Source organism: Etheostoma cragini, chromosome 16 (assembly GCF_013103735.1).
Source record: "Etheostoma cragini isolate CJK2018 chromosome 16, CSU_Ecrag_1.0, whole genome shotgun sequence".
NCBI lineage: Eukaryota > Metazoa > Chordata > Actinopteri > Perciformes > Percidae > Etheostoma > Etheostoma cragini.
The window spans coordinates 14,458,610-14,477,219 of NC_048422.1; the positions used below are offsets into that span (position 1 = coordinate 14,458,610).

Genomic DNA, 18,610 nt, shown 5'->3' on the forward strand with positions numbered 1-18,610 from the left:
ACACTGTTGTCTTATCTGCTCTAGGTATAAAATGCATTTCATGAAAGCCACATTTCTCACCCAGCCCACATGTTGTTGGGAATTTAAAAGTGTTCACTTCTTTGTACTTTAGCTACATGGGTCATGGGAAGGGCTGAGCTACCACTGAGTACTTCTATCAATTGTATTTCAATGGTTAAAGGAGTAAATCCTTCGAGAACAAAAGTGAATGGTGTAAAAAGCCTCAGCAAAAAACAGCGACTCAGAACAGCGTGTTCTGTAAAAATAGATTGCTGTGAATATTAACTATTAAACTGCTCAATACATTAAGGCACAGACTGTTCCAGTGATAAGTAACATATGCCTCTGTGCAAGTTCGCAGAAGCTCACACAAGCACACAGGGGCAAAAGCTGTTATACATTTGAATTATGCACAGAAAGCCAAATGCTGATTTTAAGAAAGTCGCATTACAGACCTATATAAGTTTATTCAAACGTAAATTTACACCTCTGATTTTCCTTCATCTGTCTAACACCTAATATAGTGGGGGTTTTGGAGCAAAGAATTATGCAGTGACAAAAGGGGAGGTGACTAAAGATGACCAACAGACAAAATAAAAAAAACATGTAGCAATGTCAGAATTTGGATGAATAAAACAGCCACATATCTTTACTGTTTTGAAGGTTTGTCTCAAACTTCCCTGATGACTACATGAATGCATCATATGATAGTATATGAGCAACTATTTCGTTGGGATGAAACCCACAATAAACTGAAAAATCTGACTTGTTTAGGAGTTTTGAGATTATTAATTCCTTATAAAAAATAATAATGCTAGTCTTGCCATTTTGACGTCAACGTGAGGTTGCCAGGCATCCAACAAAGACCACAGAAAGTTAACAGCCTCTGGCCAAGGAATAGTCTGGCACATACCCCCCGCAAAACAACTGTTTTTGCACCTTGGGTTTTAGACGGATAAACAAACGAGTCAGCAGGCAGATTTAGTTACATCTGGACAGAGCCAAATTTCCTCTTGTTTAGTCTTTGTGCTAAGCTATTAGCTACCTAGCTTCATATTTACCATGCAGACATTAGACTGGTATGAATTCAGATCTATGAAATAAGACTAGACAACAAATACACAAGAATTACATTTTATCAGGAAAACTAGTAGCACATTTTAACCCTAAACCGCTTGCACAGTGGGAGGTGAAAAGCTGTGTTTATGTGTGTGTGTGTGTGTGAGAGAGAGAGAGAGAGAGAGAGAGAGAGAGAGAGAGTGAGTGAGAGAAATTTTGTTCTAACTTAAACATTTAAATTTAACGAATACCAGAAAGATGCAACCAAAAAGTGGTTATGAAATGCTGTCAGTCAATTTCATGTTTAGCTTTTTGCTGGTTTAGTTCCAATAAGCAATATATGCAATACATATAAATGGAGGGTAAGATCTTACTCAGTAAAAAAAATGTTTAAAAAAAAATCCAAACCCTCATTTCTGTTCGATAGAGAAACACTTGAAGCCGCTGCAATAGATAAACTCACACCTGCAGGATGTAATCATTTTAACCTCAATCACCACTTAATTACTACTTGAATGCACTTCAGCTCATACCGAACACCATTAATCAACCTTCTTTAATTGATTGTGAAGTGCAGTGTGTGTGTGTGTGTGTGTGTTTTTAAAAGGAAACTTGTGTCTAAACTGGGTACTTTTTCAGACACTCTGCTCTGCACGGAAACAGCACCAATGATACCCATGAATGAACTTCAATAACAGACATTTGAAGATTTGATCCTGTCCAAATATGCACTACTTATGCTTTACTTTCTTACTGACAAGCCTATGCTGCATATTTTAAGCCATTGTCAATTCACAGGAGAGGGCCTACGGAGTGTAAGAGTAGCACACAACTATCGTACTCCCAGGAAGAGGAGGCCGGGCCACAGTGTAGGGTTTTTATTTTTGAGGCCCAAGGGATTACTGCAGTTTTGGGTAGGCTTGGGTGGGGTGAATACATTACAAGCAATACACACACCAACATGCAAGTGTGAAGGCGCACACACACACACACACACACAAACACACACACACACACACACACACAAGAAACATCAACCTTACAGCACAATGGGACTCAGCATGAACAGAAGGGGGAACAGGGAGCAACACAAGGGGAGCAGAAGTACCAGGGTTTAAGACCCCACAAGCTCACACTCTATACTGTTGTTAACCGGCCTTACTTTAGACCCTTGAACATCCACCAACAGATAGTAAATTAATAAATAATTATATTAAAATATTAATAATTTAAAATAAAATATTGCAAACTCAAACACCTTACAGAAGCCTGATTTATTATGAAATAAACAACATTTTATTTAGTCAGTGTGGACATTTAGGGACAGAGACTGACTGCTACAGCAGAGTATGATTTAATTATACACATGTAAGGCAACAGAATCTCATAATGAATGCATTACAGTCATCTTAATGGGGAACCATGACTTTCCACTGTCTCGGATCAATTAAACAGGCCCTGCATTTGTTGTTTGTTGTTCTTTCCTGCATCTGACAAAACATGCATGCATGTTGTAGTAATATATTATACTATTTATATATATTTGGCAGTAATTCAACAAGAGATATCAGTATTTCATGGTTGACGGGTAGAGGGAGGCTACTATCTCAGGATGTTGCTTTCAAGGACATCCCAAATATTCGGTGTGTGGTGGCCACCCCATTAATCTCAGTTGACCTCAATGTCCCTTAAACCATTTCAGGACGATAAGCAATAAAATGCCCCTTTGTGCAATTAAATAGGCTACCTTCAGAGGTTTTGCTGCTACAAACTTACTTGGTCTGGTATGAACAGTTGTGTATGGTGGTTTACTCATTCTAAATTACCCAAAACTTCATTAAGCCTTTCTGTGCAATTTCTTGTTACTTATTGTCGACATACAGTACACACTAATAAATATATTGCCATATATCTGAAAAAAGCTAATTTCAATCAATTTGTCGGCCTGGCTTTAATGAAGGTATTTATGTAGCAAAGTTCCTGAGTACTCACTACAAAAAAATGCTTTTCTGCCACAAAACATATTGGCCTCAATACAAAAGGATCAGTTTTTGTATAAAATGTTCACTCATACATCTCAATAAAGGTATATGATTAAGAAACGTGTCTTGGTAGTTCTGAAAAAAATTCTTGCAAACTCCAAAACCTCTACTAGACTTTTGACAAGTAAAATGCATGATCATTTGGTCCTTCAGGCCATACTGCTTTCCTAAGCAACAGGATACACTGTTTTCCTCTGAAACACTGCTAGCTATTCCACCTGCAAATATCACACACCCAAAATAAGTGCCACTGCAGTTAGACTTTCAGGTGCAAAAGAGGGAAATAAGAACACAAAATCACAGCTACACTCTTATTAATGAAATAAAGACATGACTTATCTAGCTCTTCCAGCTCTTATAGTCTCTTCTGTTACAAAACCATCATTAGCGCTTTGTGTGCTTAGCTGAGGTGCGTGTCAAGAGGGAGAAAGGCAACGGAGATAATGAGAAATCCTCAATTTGCTGATAAGCAGGCCAGTTAAAAATACTCTGACACTAAACAAGCTAAATAAAATTGCTAAAGTCTTACTTAACCTCCGCTTTGTTAGTAATTGAAGCCAAAATGTAACGCTGCAACTTTTTGTTTATATGTTTCTTAATTACTTGAATCTTAGGAATAGAAATTTTAAAGTTTATTCATGTGGCAGACATCCAAAGACAACTTCAGGTATTAAAAAGGGCAAATTTTCAGATTTTCAACCTGAAACCTATTATTTTAATGTGACAACAGAAATCTCTCCAACTCACTCCAATCTCCATTTCCTCAAAATCCATGTAAGCTAACATAACTCGTAGGCATTACCTAATTGTAGTGCATACTATAATAAGGCAACATTAGAACATTATGGATGTTTTTTTAAGCTTAAGATATAAATATTTGATGGTGAATGATTTCTCGAATTTGGTTATTAAATCTGTTTAGTGTAGCATTTAAAATGTAGAAGTTCTATTTGCATGGTAAACACAGTGGTGAAAAAGACATGCAATGAGCCAGGCCAACTACGTTTTCATAGCAGTAACTTGTGACCGTGTCAAAGTAGGAAAAGCAAAGGTGTTGCTATTAAAATTAACAATCAGCTAATCAGTCACCATTAAATTCTGTTAAATCCACCTGTGCCATTTCTACTTTAACAGGTCAAAATGTCCTCTGTGAAAAATCTCAGACCCATAACTCACAATGTTTAATTACAGTTCTAGCTCGTATTTTGGTACTACTCATCAAACAATGACCGCTCTGTGTGGGAATGGAGATGGAGAGTGGGCGAGCGAGAAAGAGAATCTAAACTGAAACAAGATTTTATTTCACTGTCACTTATTAACTGCAGCAAATAAATCTCTCTCAGTGGCACTCAGATAGCAACTGTTCTTTAGATAAGGGCAGGCCAACTGCCCCAGCTTTAGATGCTGGTAATATCTCTTCCATTGCATATGTTGATCCTGGCTAAATAGAAGACAGAGCCCATCTTTTGTTACTTCCTATTGTAAGAAAAGCCCAGGTGTTACTAATAACATTGACAATGGCCACATTATATTCAAAGGTTCCAGTAAAACAGACAGTGTGACAGTGAGCCACCATGCACAATACCAGGACCTTGAAACTGAAGCTGCTAAATGGAATTAATTCAGCCGTTGTCAATTTTACTATTTACACCTGTGCCTTTCCTACTGTGACATGTGAAACTGGTTTCCATGGGACCACAATCTCAGGGGACGATAATGCCACTAATAACCGTGGATTCTGAACACTTGTCTGGATGTTGTCATGGACTAATCCTGTTGTGTAATGGTTGCACTACGGCTAAGTAATAAATCTAAATGTATTTTTAAAAAAATGTAACTAGACATTTGTTTTATTTAAATGTCCATATTGCAAAATGGTCTACTCGAAAGCTACATGAACATAAATTGTTTGCCTATTTTATGTCTATATTTGTTACTCTCTCCACCGAGAATCTTAAACATATGTTGAGCTCAGCCCAGATTTAACCATGAAAACATTTCTGAGTCTTCTTATCCTCTCTGTCTGTCTGTCTGTCTCTCTCTCTCTCTCTCTCTCTCTCTCTCACTCACACTCACTGCTGTCCAGAACAGCCTCAACAGCCTCATGCAAAAAAAAAAAATGGCGGTTCATTTTGTAGGGCTGATTTTCAATTCTCAGACTATGCAGGCAGGTGTTTGATGGGGAGAATGTGTGCACGTGTGTGCGTGGGAAGGCAGAGAAACCTTACCCACCCTCCACTTCTCTCTGGCAAAAATGATGGAAGAAACCTGGAATGGCTCAGGACGGAGAGGGATGCTACGCATTTAGTAAAAAAGCAAAAGAGTATATTAAACAAGCCTAAAACAGACTTTTGGGATTGTATTTGTGGCTCAGTTGGTGAAGATGCAAATCACATATTACAGCTATGTCCGGGGTGAAAACTAGCATTGGACCTTTGTTGTAATTTGTCTCTCACTCTTGTTTCCTCCCATGCCTCTCTTGACTGTCAGCTATCAAATAAAGTGAATCAGTAAGATAAGGCAAAAACAATAATCTGAATGAACAAACAAAAAGATAAATAAAAACGGGGAAACAAAATGGTGTGCATTATTGGATTGTCCCTGTAGGAACACTCCTGTCCCTTTTGCAAATGATGAAACAGCGAACCACAATGCTAGGGACTTGAAGGATTTCGGAATGTCAAATGGGAAACACACATTAACTGTTCAACAACCCTCGATACAAATTTCCTGGCACAACCTCCCATGATAGAAACCGCACAGGCACATGCGATGATAGTCGCAGCGAGGAGGCTACGTCTCACCGGTGGCATGTTCACAGTAATTACAGACAAAGCTAAAGGAGGCATGCAAAGAAGTAATGCTCCTGAGAACTCATGAGTTACCATGGAAACATCGGCTTCTGAATGAATTTGCTGGAAAAGGAGAGTGTAAGAGATAGAGTCCAAATTGTAGCACCAACTACACAAACCCCCTCTCATCCCCTGAACTGCCAGGAGAAGGCAGAGGCTGCAATTCCCAAAACGCCAAACCACCATTACTGATGCTTGCAGCCAATAGCCGCGTGCGCACGCGCACACATACGCGTACACACACGCGCACACACACACACACGCGATGGTGCACAGTGTTTTTATGAAGAATGCCTCAAAACAGCAGCACAAGCAAATACATTGATAACTAGCAAAAACAAAACCCTATTTTTTTTACTGTGCTGTAACAGCATATGCAATGAATGCACACATTCACACTATCCTTTTTGAGCCACAGTACATGCACATTCCAATTCTAAACAGCATTTTACCATCTACAAAGGATTTTTTTTCACCAGACCAAAATGCTGCCACACTGACACTTGGCTTCTTGGTGCACTCAGATGTCCGCTAAAATACAAAATTCAACTGTGCAATCAGTTCAGTTGCAGTAGGAACACACTCCCCAGCATAATAAGCCATCACTTACTCGTCATATTTAATGTGGTAAATGACATCCTCTTCTCTCTCCTTGGATTCTGTTGCTGCTGTAGAGTCTGTCTGTGAGGTGGAGGCTCCATTACTCGCAGAGCCTAACACAACATTATTCCTGTTACTGTCTGTGGTTTGGCCCTGGCCGTGGGCCTGTCCCTGCTCGGCCTCCAACTTTCCATTAGTCCTTTTTGGGGGCCGGCCCACCTTGCCCTTGGTGGGCGTTATCTGTCCTTTGGGAGCGCGTGTCACATTTTCGAGGCAGGCCTCAAACCAGGCACCGATGCTGACGTCTCTGCAGTCCACCAGCTCGTTAATCTGAGAAGACACAAAGACACACCTGGTCACACCTGGTCTCTTTTGATCCCATTTGTCAGTTGTTCAAAGAAACATACCATGTTTTAGCCCATTTGCTACACATCAAATACTCTGTATCGCTTTATTTAAAGTATCAGATTTTTAACATGTTTTTCCTACCCTGGGGAGCCAATTAATATAGTTGTCAATGCAGTTTGAAAGACAACTTTCAGCCTCTATTAGGAAATTCGTCAGTCAATATTTTGTCACCATCTACATTACCACATATTGATAACAGGTGTTTTCATATTTTGAGCTAGGTAAAAATCTCTGCAAATTAATGTTGATGTACATGAACCATTACCAACAGCATCCTGGGACTTAAAAAGAACTCAGTAAACACTAGACTAATTAACATTAATTTAAAATGTATCATCTTAGTGAGATTCTTGATGTTCTTTAAATTCTTGTAAGCACAAATGTTTGAGATGCATTCTTGAAATCTGTGGCACTGTGTGGCTCCTCTGTGAAAAGTCTGCAGTGAATGGTTAATGCCTGTAAAGGCATGTCACTAATTTACAGTCTACTTAGTTACAGTATTGATCTTCCTGCATGCTGGATTGGACTTTTGGCATCAAGAAGTGTCCAGTCTCACATAATTCTCAGAAATGTGGGCCAGACAGCCGGCAAAGCTCAGTAGAATACAGTAGAGTAGACTGACCAACGTATGGGTTTTGACTGCTTCCTATTTATAATCTGTAAGATGGTTAGTGACAGAGTTGTAAAGACCTGTTTCTTATGTGTGGTTTGGCATCTGCCTCCCTGGCTAGGTTTGCCGCGTGCTTGTGCAAATGGCATTGGTCCTAAAAAATGAAAGGCATGCAGGGTATCTGACCTAAAGACAGAGCAGTTAAATAAGAATGGAAAAATTGAGTGGCTGGAATACTATATGAAAGCAGGCTGAGGTGCTAAAGTACAAGACGGTGGAGAAAGTAATGGAGAACTGCTTAGTAAAATCAAGAGAAAAAAAAAGAATTCACCACATGCACGAGGGAAACTCAAATCCTAGTTGTGGTAGTCCTATTATTGTTCGAAATGGCACTATTCCAAACTGCTATATATTATTAACTGTATAATATTAAATACATATCTATAAAGGAATATAAAGGAATAAAACCCATCCACTCCTTACTTCAGTGAGAGTGATTTGGAGTTTGGAGCAGTGGAGCACAAGATACATAAAAGTGCCCGCCCGAGAATCTCTGGCAGTGACTTGGCTTGGTGGGCATTAAATGCTCTGTAATTTAGAGAGTTATTTAAGAGTCTGACTTGTTCCATGCAAAACCTTGCATTTACTTTTTAAAATATTAACACTATCATCCTCACCTTGTACACACCAATTCCTGGGTTGACTAGTGTGTTTCTGCTGGATGTAGGGGGCTGGGTGTCCCGTGCTGGACTGGAGGACTTGAACCCATTTTTGGTACCGGATGAGTTACTGGTAGCGCTGGTGTCCGGCTTGGTTTCGTTTACAGTGCGGGTAGTGACGCTGCTGCTGTCATTGTCTATATTTGTTGAGATTTCCATAGCAGCGGGGGAGGCGGGAGCTGGGGAGTTGTGGCTTTCTGACTTGGAGTCAGGGGGGAGTCCTGAACTACAGGCCACACCAGAGGAGTCCTTGGTGGAGTGGCTGTCTGGAGGGTCGGTCTGTGATCGAATCAGCAGCTGGACGATGTCATTGAGTCCCACGTTGTAATCAAACAGTGTCTGGCCATCTTCCATCTAAAAAGATTTAAAAAAAACAGAAACAAATAGACACTGACGTGTATGGATAGACACAGCTTTACTATGCAAAAATACATAATTGTATAGTGCTACAACACACAGTTATTTTCATTACTCATTAGTCCTCAAAAGGTTTGTTTATTTTTTTGGAGCAGTAATTGTATCTTAGTTTACCGTGTAGGCAACTACTTGCCCAACGATGGTATATTTGGAAAATTGCACAAATGTCTACAAAGACATTGTTTATTAAATGTTAGCTTCCGGAAGCTTCTGGATATTATGGAAAAGGAATTGAGCAGGATGAAGTTCTGGTTTGATGAAAATGAGCTAACATTGAATTTTATCCACAAAAAAAAAATAATATTTGGAAATCGATCTACCAACACAGAGAAAAAACTTGTGATAAACGGCATTCAACTACATAGAATAAATACAAAATAAATACACATCCAGTCTCCCTCCCCCCAAAAAGAGCTATACTAAATACACATAAAACGACATACAGCGAACCAACAAAGCCATTATTTATTAAACTAAAAACTGTCAAAATGTCAGCAAAGATTTGATTGACTACAAAACAAATTAAACAATGTTCAGAGCAAATATTCAACAATTGCCTAGCAGAATCCAGGGGCTGTTTGAGGCTCTATATAATAAAAAAACACCAATGAGAACATTTGAAACTTCACTGAATTAACACAAAGGGTGTTAGTCTGTAGAACAACTGTGAAAGTGAGATTTAAAAAAAAATTTAACAATTTATCCAAACTTTAAATAAAAAACTATTCAGAAACAAAGTTTTAAATGGCTATGATGACCAGTGGTATCTTTTTTGTGGACTGCTCGGCTTCTTGGTTAATCCATCCATATTATTTGGTTTTTGACTATGACAGCTGATCTGTTCAAGCCGACTGAGTCAAACATTGACACTTGACACTGAGATTTGAATTTATATTATAAACAATGAAAATTAAGAAGGGTAGGACTAGAAAGGTTCTTCACTTCTCTCTACCCCTTTTGAACATAAACAATGTCATTTGCGTTGCTTTTTGGTGGCTTATATATTGCTGATAATCTCGTTTTTTTACTTTTCTGTTCATTGCTTTGTATTGTTTTTTAACATGTTCAATAAATTGACTAAACTAAAAAAAGAAGAAGAATTGTTTTGAACTTTTTTTCTTCCTAATAGACGTCCATGTGGTGTAAAATGAACACCACTGCGCCACAGAGTGCCCTTAGACAAGCACTAGGCTACACGCCGCTGCTTCTCAAGGACAAACAAAGAACACATAAGACAGAAGACAACATTGAGCACAGTGAGAAAAAACGATTCTGATTGCTACAGCGCTCTTCAATAAATCCACATGCCTTTGAATACACCAGTGGTGTTTAAGGATGTTGCTTAGGAATCCACGGCAACAACATCTGTTCTCAAATGAGCCAATGTTTAGCTAGTGATCAAATGCATATAACTACGTATCAAAGTTAACCTTTTCTTATTGTTACAAAAGAGGAACAATGGAACAAGGAGCACCACTGACTAACCACATTAGTATTGGTTTCCATATCAAGTCCAATAGAAATTAATGATGGTCTGCAGCTCTACTCGTATGTAGCCCACACAGTTGTCTACAAAAAATGAAATAAAAAAGAAACAAAACACATGAATTTGAGTGATAGGAGATGTAGCTGGGGGAAAGAAATGACTGCGTTGCTATGACAACCAAAAAGAGAGCAACCCCACCCCCCACCCCCATGAACCTGAATCATGTATACAATCTCTGTTGACACAAACCCGCCACCGCCGTCATCAGCATTAGCTCGAACCTTTCAGGCAGTGCGGAGTATGGGCATCAGAATCTTTAAAAAACAAGCTCTTAAAAAAAAAAATGAGGACCCATTAGAAACCCATATTTTCTCTTCTACCACAAGCAATCTACTGTTAAGTATACAGTACAGCTACTGCCTTAGGAATGGAGCTTATGGCAGGCACGCCAACTCATTACAGACATCAGCTATTCATTTCAGCGCTCAACCCCACAAGCCCATTGTACTAGAGAGATGAGTATGGCCGCCACTCTCACTCGCTTGCTTCTTCGTTATTTGACAGCGAGGAGGAGAGCGGTTGAAGGTGTAGCAGGAGAGCAGTAGAGGGAGCAAGCGCAATTTCCCCATCCCTCCCTGTTTTTAATAGTCTCATGAAATTTAGATCAGAGGAGCAATGGTGCATACACAGCCACACAGTGGTTGCTATACTGTTTTTTTGTGATAGTGTATTTCAGCATTTCTTTGTTTGTATCCCCATCTAAGCTCTGTCTTCGATTTAGTCACAGTAATTGTCTATCCTGTGCTACTTGATACTGCATCAAGACAAGAAACGCAAACACACTCAGAGAAAATGTCCTAAACAGACAATGAGATTGCTAGTAAGACTTCCAGCAGCTAGCCTCACTGTTGAGGAAGTACTGTGTTGATGGATGGAGAACTACGCAGACAGAGCTGAGTATCAGAACAACAGTACAATTTCTAGCACCGCATCAAACCTCACAAATGATATTAAAGCAGTACCCGCTTTCCCCGACGCCTTGATTGTGTGATCAGCCTCTCACTGCGAGGTGCTACAGCCCAACATCGGCACAAACAGCTAAATATTCCTTCAAACAAAGAACCACCATCTAAACAGGCAATGTCAGAAATGTGCTTCATATATTCACGGAGGTCAAGATCTATTGGACAGAAATATTGGCTTGTTGACTTTCTCTAGCATGGAGGATGGAAAACATCATCAAGAATCTGACATTTCCCCTTCATCGTAAATAATGCAGAATTTTGTATCTTCATTATGTGACTCAGTGAAATGTGTGTCCCAGAGGGAGACTTTAGTCCAACGCACAAATCACAGCAAAGCTTTAAACAACCCAGACACTTAACTTGAAGATTTTGCACAAAAAAACGCAAGAAAAAAAGGTATGAGTGTGCTTGCAAGTGCATATCACATAGTTGAATAAAATGAGCACCTCTCCTCGAGACTTATTTCTCTAATTTCAACAGGCAGTCTTTCAAATACTAACTTTATTATTGTAACAGGAACCAAAGTGCAATGTCGTGCCATGTCTGTAAAAACATATTGAACATGTAGGGCCAAGATGCAATGTTACCTTATTTCTATTAAGGCTTATGTTTTGAAACGGGGAGGACAAGATTTGGCTGTAATTTTGCACTAAGTTTTATAATTTTGCCAACAGGCGGTCACATGGGATTGAATTTAAAAGGCATCAAAAGCACTAATTCCAAGGCTCGGTCTTTACCGCAGTGGCCGCAGGTTCTATTCCGACCAGTGGCCCTTGGTTGCATGTCGTGTTCTCTCCCTCTCTCTCTCCCTCTCTCCCTCCTTACTATCTTCAGCTGTGCTATCAATTAAAGGCTATTCTCACATTGCCAGACTTTCCTCCGCAGCGCTGCAGAGGAGGGTCTGCATGTCAGCACATCATACCGGGATGGGAGAAAAACGCACTCGTTTATTGGCATTTATTTTAACCAATTAGCGTTGCTAAGCATAGCACAGAGAGAGGGCGCCTCTGCAAAATAGCCTTGGGATGCAACTTGTTTTGGTGGACCATGTGTACATTTCAAAGGTTGTTATAGTCGTGCAACAGAAAACTCAGATTTTACAGATAGTCTAGCTAGCCGTCTGGATTAACCTTGCAGAGTTTAGCAGTTAAGCACAGCGCTCATAAACCCACCGGAGTTTAGAACGTCAACACAGAGAAAGCAAAAGGTAACGGACATTCGGCCGAAATGAAAGACATCCGGCAAAATGTCCAGGGGCACCTAAACAATCCCGGAAGTAAAACATTGTGGATGTAGACCAATTAAAAGCCAAAATAATAATCTAAAAAAAAAGCACTAAATCATTCTGAAATTAAAATAACTATGCTGCATAGCAGTGATGGAATACATTAAGCCACTGAGTAACGGCAGACCCAAATTTAAAGACAAAGAAATTACGGCGGCCCATTTATTCTCAGTGTACGTCTCTAAAAAAGAAGCTTAAAGGTGTGAAACCCAAGTCTCTTTTGCACAGGCCATCCAAACCCCTTACTCCTACACAAATTCTTCATCGGCCTTGTCTCCGCCCACAGGCCGTCTTAGCAAAGAGCTGCGCAAAATAGGTCAGATTTACCAAAACAATGACATGGGGTGTGTCTGTGCGCTTGCCATCTACCAAGCATCCATCATTGGACTTTTAGTCCTCATTCTCTACGCAGACATTCAATCTATTTTCAAAAATGTCCACTCTTAATTTTCTTTTCGAATTTGGTTATGAGACAACCCTTTTACTTACACTCAGATCACAGATTGTGCTTTCAATTTTATACATTTCTTAACTGCAAACGTGCCATTATTGACACAAGAAACCAAACCAAAGATGTGAGACAATTATGTAATTAAACCTGGGCAGTCTTCTAATAATCTAAGCTAAAAAAAACTATAAAGGGTAACCCTACTATACACAATGCAGGTGTAAGACCTGACAGTTAACAGGTAGGACATTTGACCACTATGCAAGCTAAAGCTACAAAGAGAAGGAGTGGTAAAACTTTGAAAACATGTGGGAGTGTCAGAAAGCCTGCAGTCGTAGTCGGGGTTTAGTGCCTCTCTTTGTCTTTGCTCTTTGTCCAGCCTATCTGTCAAAGAAGGGTGTGACTGTGTACATGCATGGCTGCAGCCAACTCTGCTTCCTCTGAAATTCTACCGCTTGGCAATGACGAAAGAAAACCCATCAATTGAGGAGCCCCAACATCAATGCACGTATTATCAAATTGTAGCGATATCTAGGTCACAGCAACTGTCTGTTTGAAAGGGGGCAAGCCAATAAAGCTTTCCTACAGCCCAACAATAGGCAACAGCTAACAGTGGAGGACAGCCCAACCATTTAAGCATTAAACAAGTAAACAACCTTATATTTGAAGCACACAGATGCAATACAGGCTGAGTTTTAAGCGACTTAATAAACAGGCTAAATCTTTTTTTTTTAAGTTAGTAAATGGGACTACTAGTGCAAAAGTGAGTGCGGGCGTTGAGCAGAAAGGCTGCATGGACAGTGGAAGGTGTGTGTATGTGTGTGTGTGTGTGTGTGCGTGCACGCGTCTGCTAGTGAATGTAAGTGACGTGAGACATTGCTCAAAGTGAAACAGAGATGCACAGGCAAATTGCAAAACCCATGAAAACAAACACTGAGGCAAAGTTGTGTGGCTGCTGGCTTGAGACCCTTCCGAGTCAAGGGCAAGCATGACTTTGAACTGGAGAGGCAGCGTGCGCAGTGAGCTGGAGGGAAAAACAAGACGCCATTTTGAAAAGGAATTAGACTGAGTTATTCTGCTACAAGTCTAAATCCTAACAGAGTGCAGGCCGTGCATGTAAGGGCACTAGCTAGTGTACGCTGCTGCTGCTGCGTGTCATTGGCTCATTCCATGCATTACTTAACATATGGAAACCCCCTAACCAACCTTCCTCACTTACTTTCCAGTGAAATGAAGGAAGCACAGAATTTACTACACGGGCCTATCATTTGAAACCACAGCTCCAACAGTCCCACAATGACAAGTCCAGCATGACAGATCATTTATTGTTAATAAAGCAAAAATACATTAACGAAAATGTAGCTACTAGTGTTTCTGAAAATCTTGAGTAGAAAGAAAAACAGTCTTGCTTTGTTTTTTTGTCAATATGGTGTTTTGAAGTTGATTTATAAAAATAGCTTTAGTAAAAAAAACTTACTAGTTTACAAGTAAAGGATAAATAATGGGAATTGCATCCAAGGGCACTACTGCAAGAGGTGAAACTAAATTTCCATTTTCAAAATAATGGTTTGCCAAGTTAACCATTGTTTGACAAAAAAAAACATCTGCTGTATGAATACCCGTACAATGGCATTTCTCAAACAGTTCTTAAAGTAGTATCTTTCTCTCTGCCCTGTAGTATAGCACACAAACAGAAGAAAATCAACTCATTGTGAAACGCAGCCCGTATGACTCAGAATTGAATGTTCTTGAATGTAACATTATCATTAAATTACACAAGAGGAAGAAGTTTAGACAACTTGAACATGCAGAAAACGATTTATAAAGAAATGTCTCGGCCTATAATACTGCCTGACATAGATGAATGAATAAAAGTGTGAATAATGTACACAATGTGAGAACAACACTAAGTGGGCTGTTTGCTTCCTGTGGGCTTATCGTCTTGGCTGAATAATACTGTTAATATCAGCGTTGTAATATTATGCTTACATACTAAATAAATCATGAGCGGTGTCCTGACAGCAGTGAGCATCTTCTACTTACTACTGACAACAGCTGGTACACTGCAGGCTTTCACTAACCTTTGACACATTATACAAAGTGGAATAGTCTGTCTTTTATTATTTGATATACTTTTACTTTATGTTCACATAATTGAACAAACAAAACATAAATAGTGAAGGATACACACTTCTAATCATGTTGCATTATTATCACATTACACCACTATATATAAGGGTGCAAATATTGTTTGCATCTACTACTTTAAAAGTTGTAGTTACAACATTAGTGTGTGTGTGTGTGTGTGTGTGTGTGTTTTCAACAAGTAAGTAAACCAAATTGCATGCAACCATCTGCCATGACAAACTCAAACACGTGTCCATGTCAGGACGGCAGCTTTCAGTTTTCATTCCATTGTATTTCCTAGCTGTTGACATAACATCAGATTTCCTTCAATCACTATGTGAGACAAAGAAAAGTTACGGTAACATCTGTTTACAGTAATATATAAATTGTTACATTTCTAACACAACATGACTCAACAGTGTATGGAACTACCATCCCACCAGGACAGTGACTAAAAACCACAGCCTGGTTGCAGCCTTAAGACCAAAGACACATTATTTTTGGTCTTGGAACGATTATTGTTGTTTTTGCATTAGTTTCTTCCCAAAAAAGGTGAGACTGTAATACTGGTCCAAGCCTATTTTCCAAGAGAACTGTTGATTTATAAAAATTCTCTTGCGTTATATTGTAGTATGTAGAAGGACATATGTCTAAGAGCGTCTCAGAGAGGAGGAACCATTGTCTACCATCAAGGACAATTTCCGACTGAAAATTCTGACTGATTCATTATAAGCAGAAACAAAATGATCAAATACCATAAAAAGGTAATTTGTAAGTAAGTGTAATTATCGCAACATTACAATGATTTCAATATTACATATTTTGAATAATATTATATAAGCCTATTATTTACAACAGTATTCAAAACCACATGCTGAAAAATGTATAGCACCAGTATTTGTTTAAAGGTGACATTTTGCACTGTGACAGAAAATAAATCATGAATTATAATGCCGTTATATGGAGAACACGTGCTTAGAAGATTGGGAATAACTCGAGGATTTTTACAGGCTGCACTACTGATGTAATCAGACAGGTGTGGGGTGTAGTAACCCCAAAATACAATGAATTGTTAGCGTGGTGGAATCAGCAGAAATATTTAAACTAGAGATGTTCTGATACCAATACCGGTAACACTGGTATCGTTAAGTACTGGAGTTTATGTGCCGTTTCGATACCACGTAATAATAAAGCCCTAAACAAAATCTACGTTAAATTATTTTATTTATGTTGTTTTTTTCCATTATAACTGATTGTCAAACGGGATAATAAAATAAAGTTCTGTGCCGTTCATTGTTTGTGTTTGCTCTTGTTTAACAAAGAGTTTAACCTGAGCCAGACCGTAAAACATAGATAGAAATCATATCACATCCATAAAGGGATAGTAGTATAGGTTTGTTTAATACATTATGTGACCCACTGGTATTGGGTCAGTACTTGGTATCGGCCAAAACGCATGTTCAGGTATCAGAATCTGTATCGGGAAGCAAAAAATGGGATTGGACCATCTCTTTTCTAAACAATGTTTACTATCTACCTCATTTTGGTGGAATTAAATGTAAACTGGAATAAAGATAGAACAAACATTTTTCAAATCCATTACTGATATAAATATCACATTGATAGGTTGGAAAGTTTAATTATTGCTAAATAATGAAACATTTCCTAAATCAAAATCATTTGATACTGAAGTAAGGCTTAATTTTTGCAATCAGTCGTGGGTTAAATACAAGCATGCCTAGGAAGCATGACCCTCATCCTTCTAATTGTGTGTTGTATAGTATGTGCACTAGTGAATTGTCAAGCCATGAGAGAAAAAGGCTTTACAGCAGACAGCCTTCCCTGTTTAACTGTACACTAGTGACGCCAGGGTGTAAACACAACTACACTTGTTTTTAGATGTCAATGCACGTGGAGGCACGAGACCACTCCTCCCTCAAATGACCATTATAACAATAACACACTACACAAGCTCGGTGGCTTAATAATGGGTCCGGTGCAGTGTTACATCTATTGGTGCCACATATTATCAGAACGTTAACAGTTAAAAACACAACATAAATGGTTAGTGATATTTGGACACATGGCTGTTACATGTTTAAATCAAGCGGCCGTTACTTAGTTTAAACAAGTGCTCATCGCGACCGGTGATTATTATGGGCTTGTGGTTTGCACTGCACTTGTCTACATGTGGAAACAGAGTGCCATGTTCTCTTTTCTCTCGCGCGGCAATGTAAACAAACACGTTTACGACTGTGTGGCATTTGTTGCATGCAGGCAAGTGTCCTCAGCGCAAACCCAAACAGCAATAAGGTTCCATAATGACCATAAATCCATGTAATACCGCTGTTTTTCTTGGGGGCTGGCACGCCGCGTACCCCGGACTCTTGCGCAAGAACTATTGGCGAATTCCTATCAAAACAGGAAGCTCGCATGGGTCCGAAACAGCACCAGAGACCACTCACTGTCCACCAGCACCAAACCCTGCCAAACCTTGCCAAAAACAACAACAATCGACTGTTGCATGAAGGGGTGACAAAAATGACGTGTACCTGTTTTCCTCGGTAGAACAGGCGCTGCTGTTGTGGGCTTACACTGAAGATGTCCTGTATTTTCAACCGTAAAGACTCAATTTTGGTCAATCTAGAAAGATCCTCAACGGTTCGCGTCTCCTTCCCGTCTATAGTGCGAACCTGGATCCACATTGTTGCACCGCCCTTTTACGCCTCAGATAAATTGCAGATAAAGCAGTATTCGGATAAGAATATTGTTTTCCTGGGGTCAGTAGAGATAGAAATGAAAATGTTCAGGGCTCCATTGCGTTTTCCTCTGCAGAGGAAACGTCGGACTCGCTCGCGCAGGAGGTGTCTCACATGAGGTCGCGGCGCCAAGCAAATCTCGCGAAATTACGTTTAAGCCAGCAGTTTGCAGTTAAAGGCACAGCTCTCCCCTTGTCTGAAACTAAACGCCTGTACAGTACAGAAGGAACAAATCAATATTATAATGTGTCTGGGGACAATGCTTACAGACCAGGATATGTCTTCCTGTCAATACAGAGTAAAGTAACTTTTCTCTTTTCCAAAATCAAGACACTACAGTTGAACACACGGCTGGAATCATTCCCATTTTTGGCCTTTTTATACTTCTACACCACTAATTACACTGGACATTTACATACAAATTTACATACAAAATATGAGCCCATAAGATTCATTGATATTATAGCCAATATGCAACAACATAATTCTGTCAGGGGCCATTATGCTGTATAACGAGCAGGCTAGCCTACTTTTACTTGTGGTTTACTATGTTGCAACCATAGACTGTAAAATGAATGGACAACTTTTTCAGGTCTAAGAGTGAAGCCACTGCAGAAGTGCCTTAAACCTACATACTATCTAATTTCTAGCTACCGCTAGCATTAGCTGGTAGCTTAAGGGACATGCAAACGAGTGGTGCCAAAACTCAGAGGTCTGCGTTTGCACATCGGTAAACCTCAGCTGGATATCTCGCTTTAGAAGGGTTGAAAACC

General features: G+C 39.4%; 1 protein-coding gene across 2 annotated transcripts in view; it reads right to left on the reverse strand.

Annotated features, from left to right (window-relative positions):
* LOC117959507 (E3 ubiquitin-protein ligase UHRF2-like) overlaps positions 1–17,956 on the reverse strand; it is a 37,027-nt gene extending 19,071 nt beyond the window's left edge. For both annotated transcript variants that reach the window (XR_004659951.1, XM_034896690.1), the window contains exons 1-3: positions 17,631–17,956; positions 8,249–8,644; positions 6,564–6,883 (exon numbers count right to left, since the gene is read on the reverse strand). Coding sequence is in view for 1 of the 2 variants with exons in the window: in XM_034896690.1 (XP_034752581.1) it covers positions 6,564–6,883; positions 8,249–8,644; positions 17,631–17,783 (869 nt within the window). In the remaining variant the exon portion in view is untranslated. The remainder of the gene's footprint in view (positions 1–6,563; positions 6,884–8,248; positions 8,645–17,630) is intronic.
* Positions 17,957–18,610: the final 654 nt, after the last annotated feature.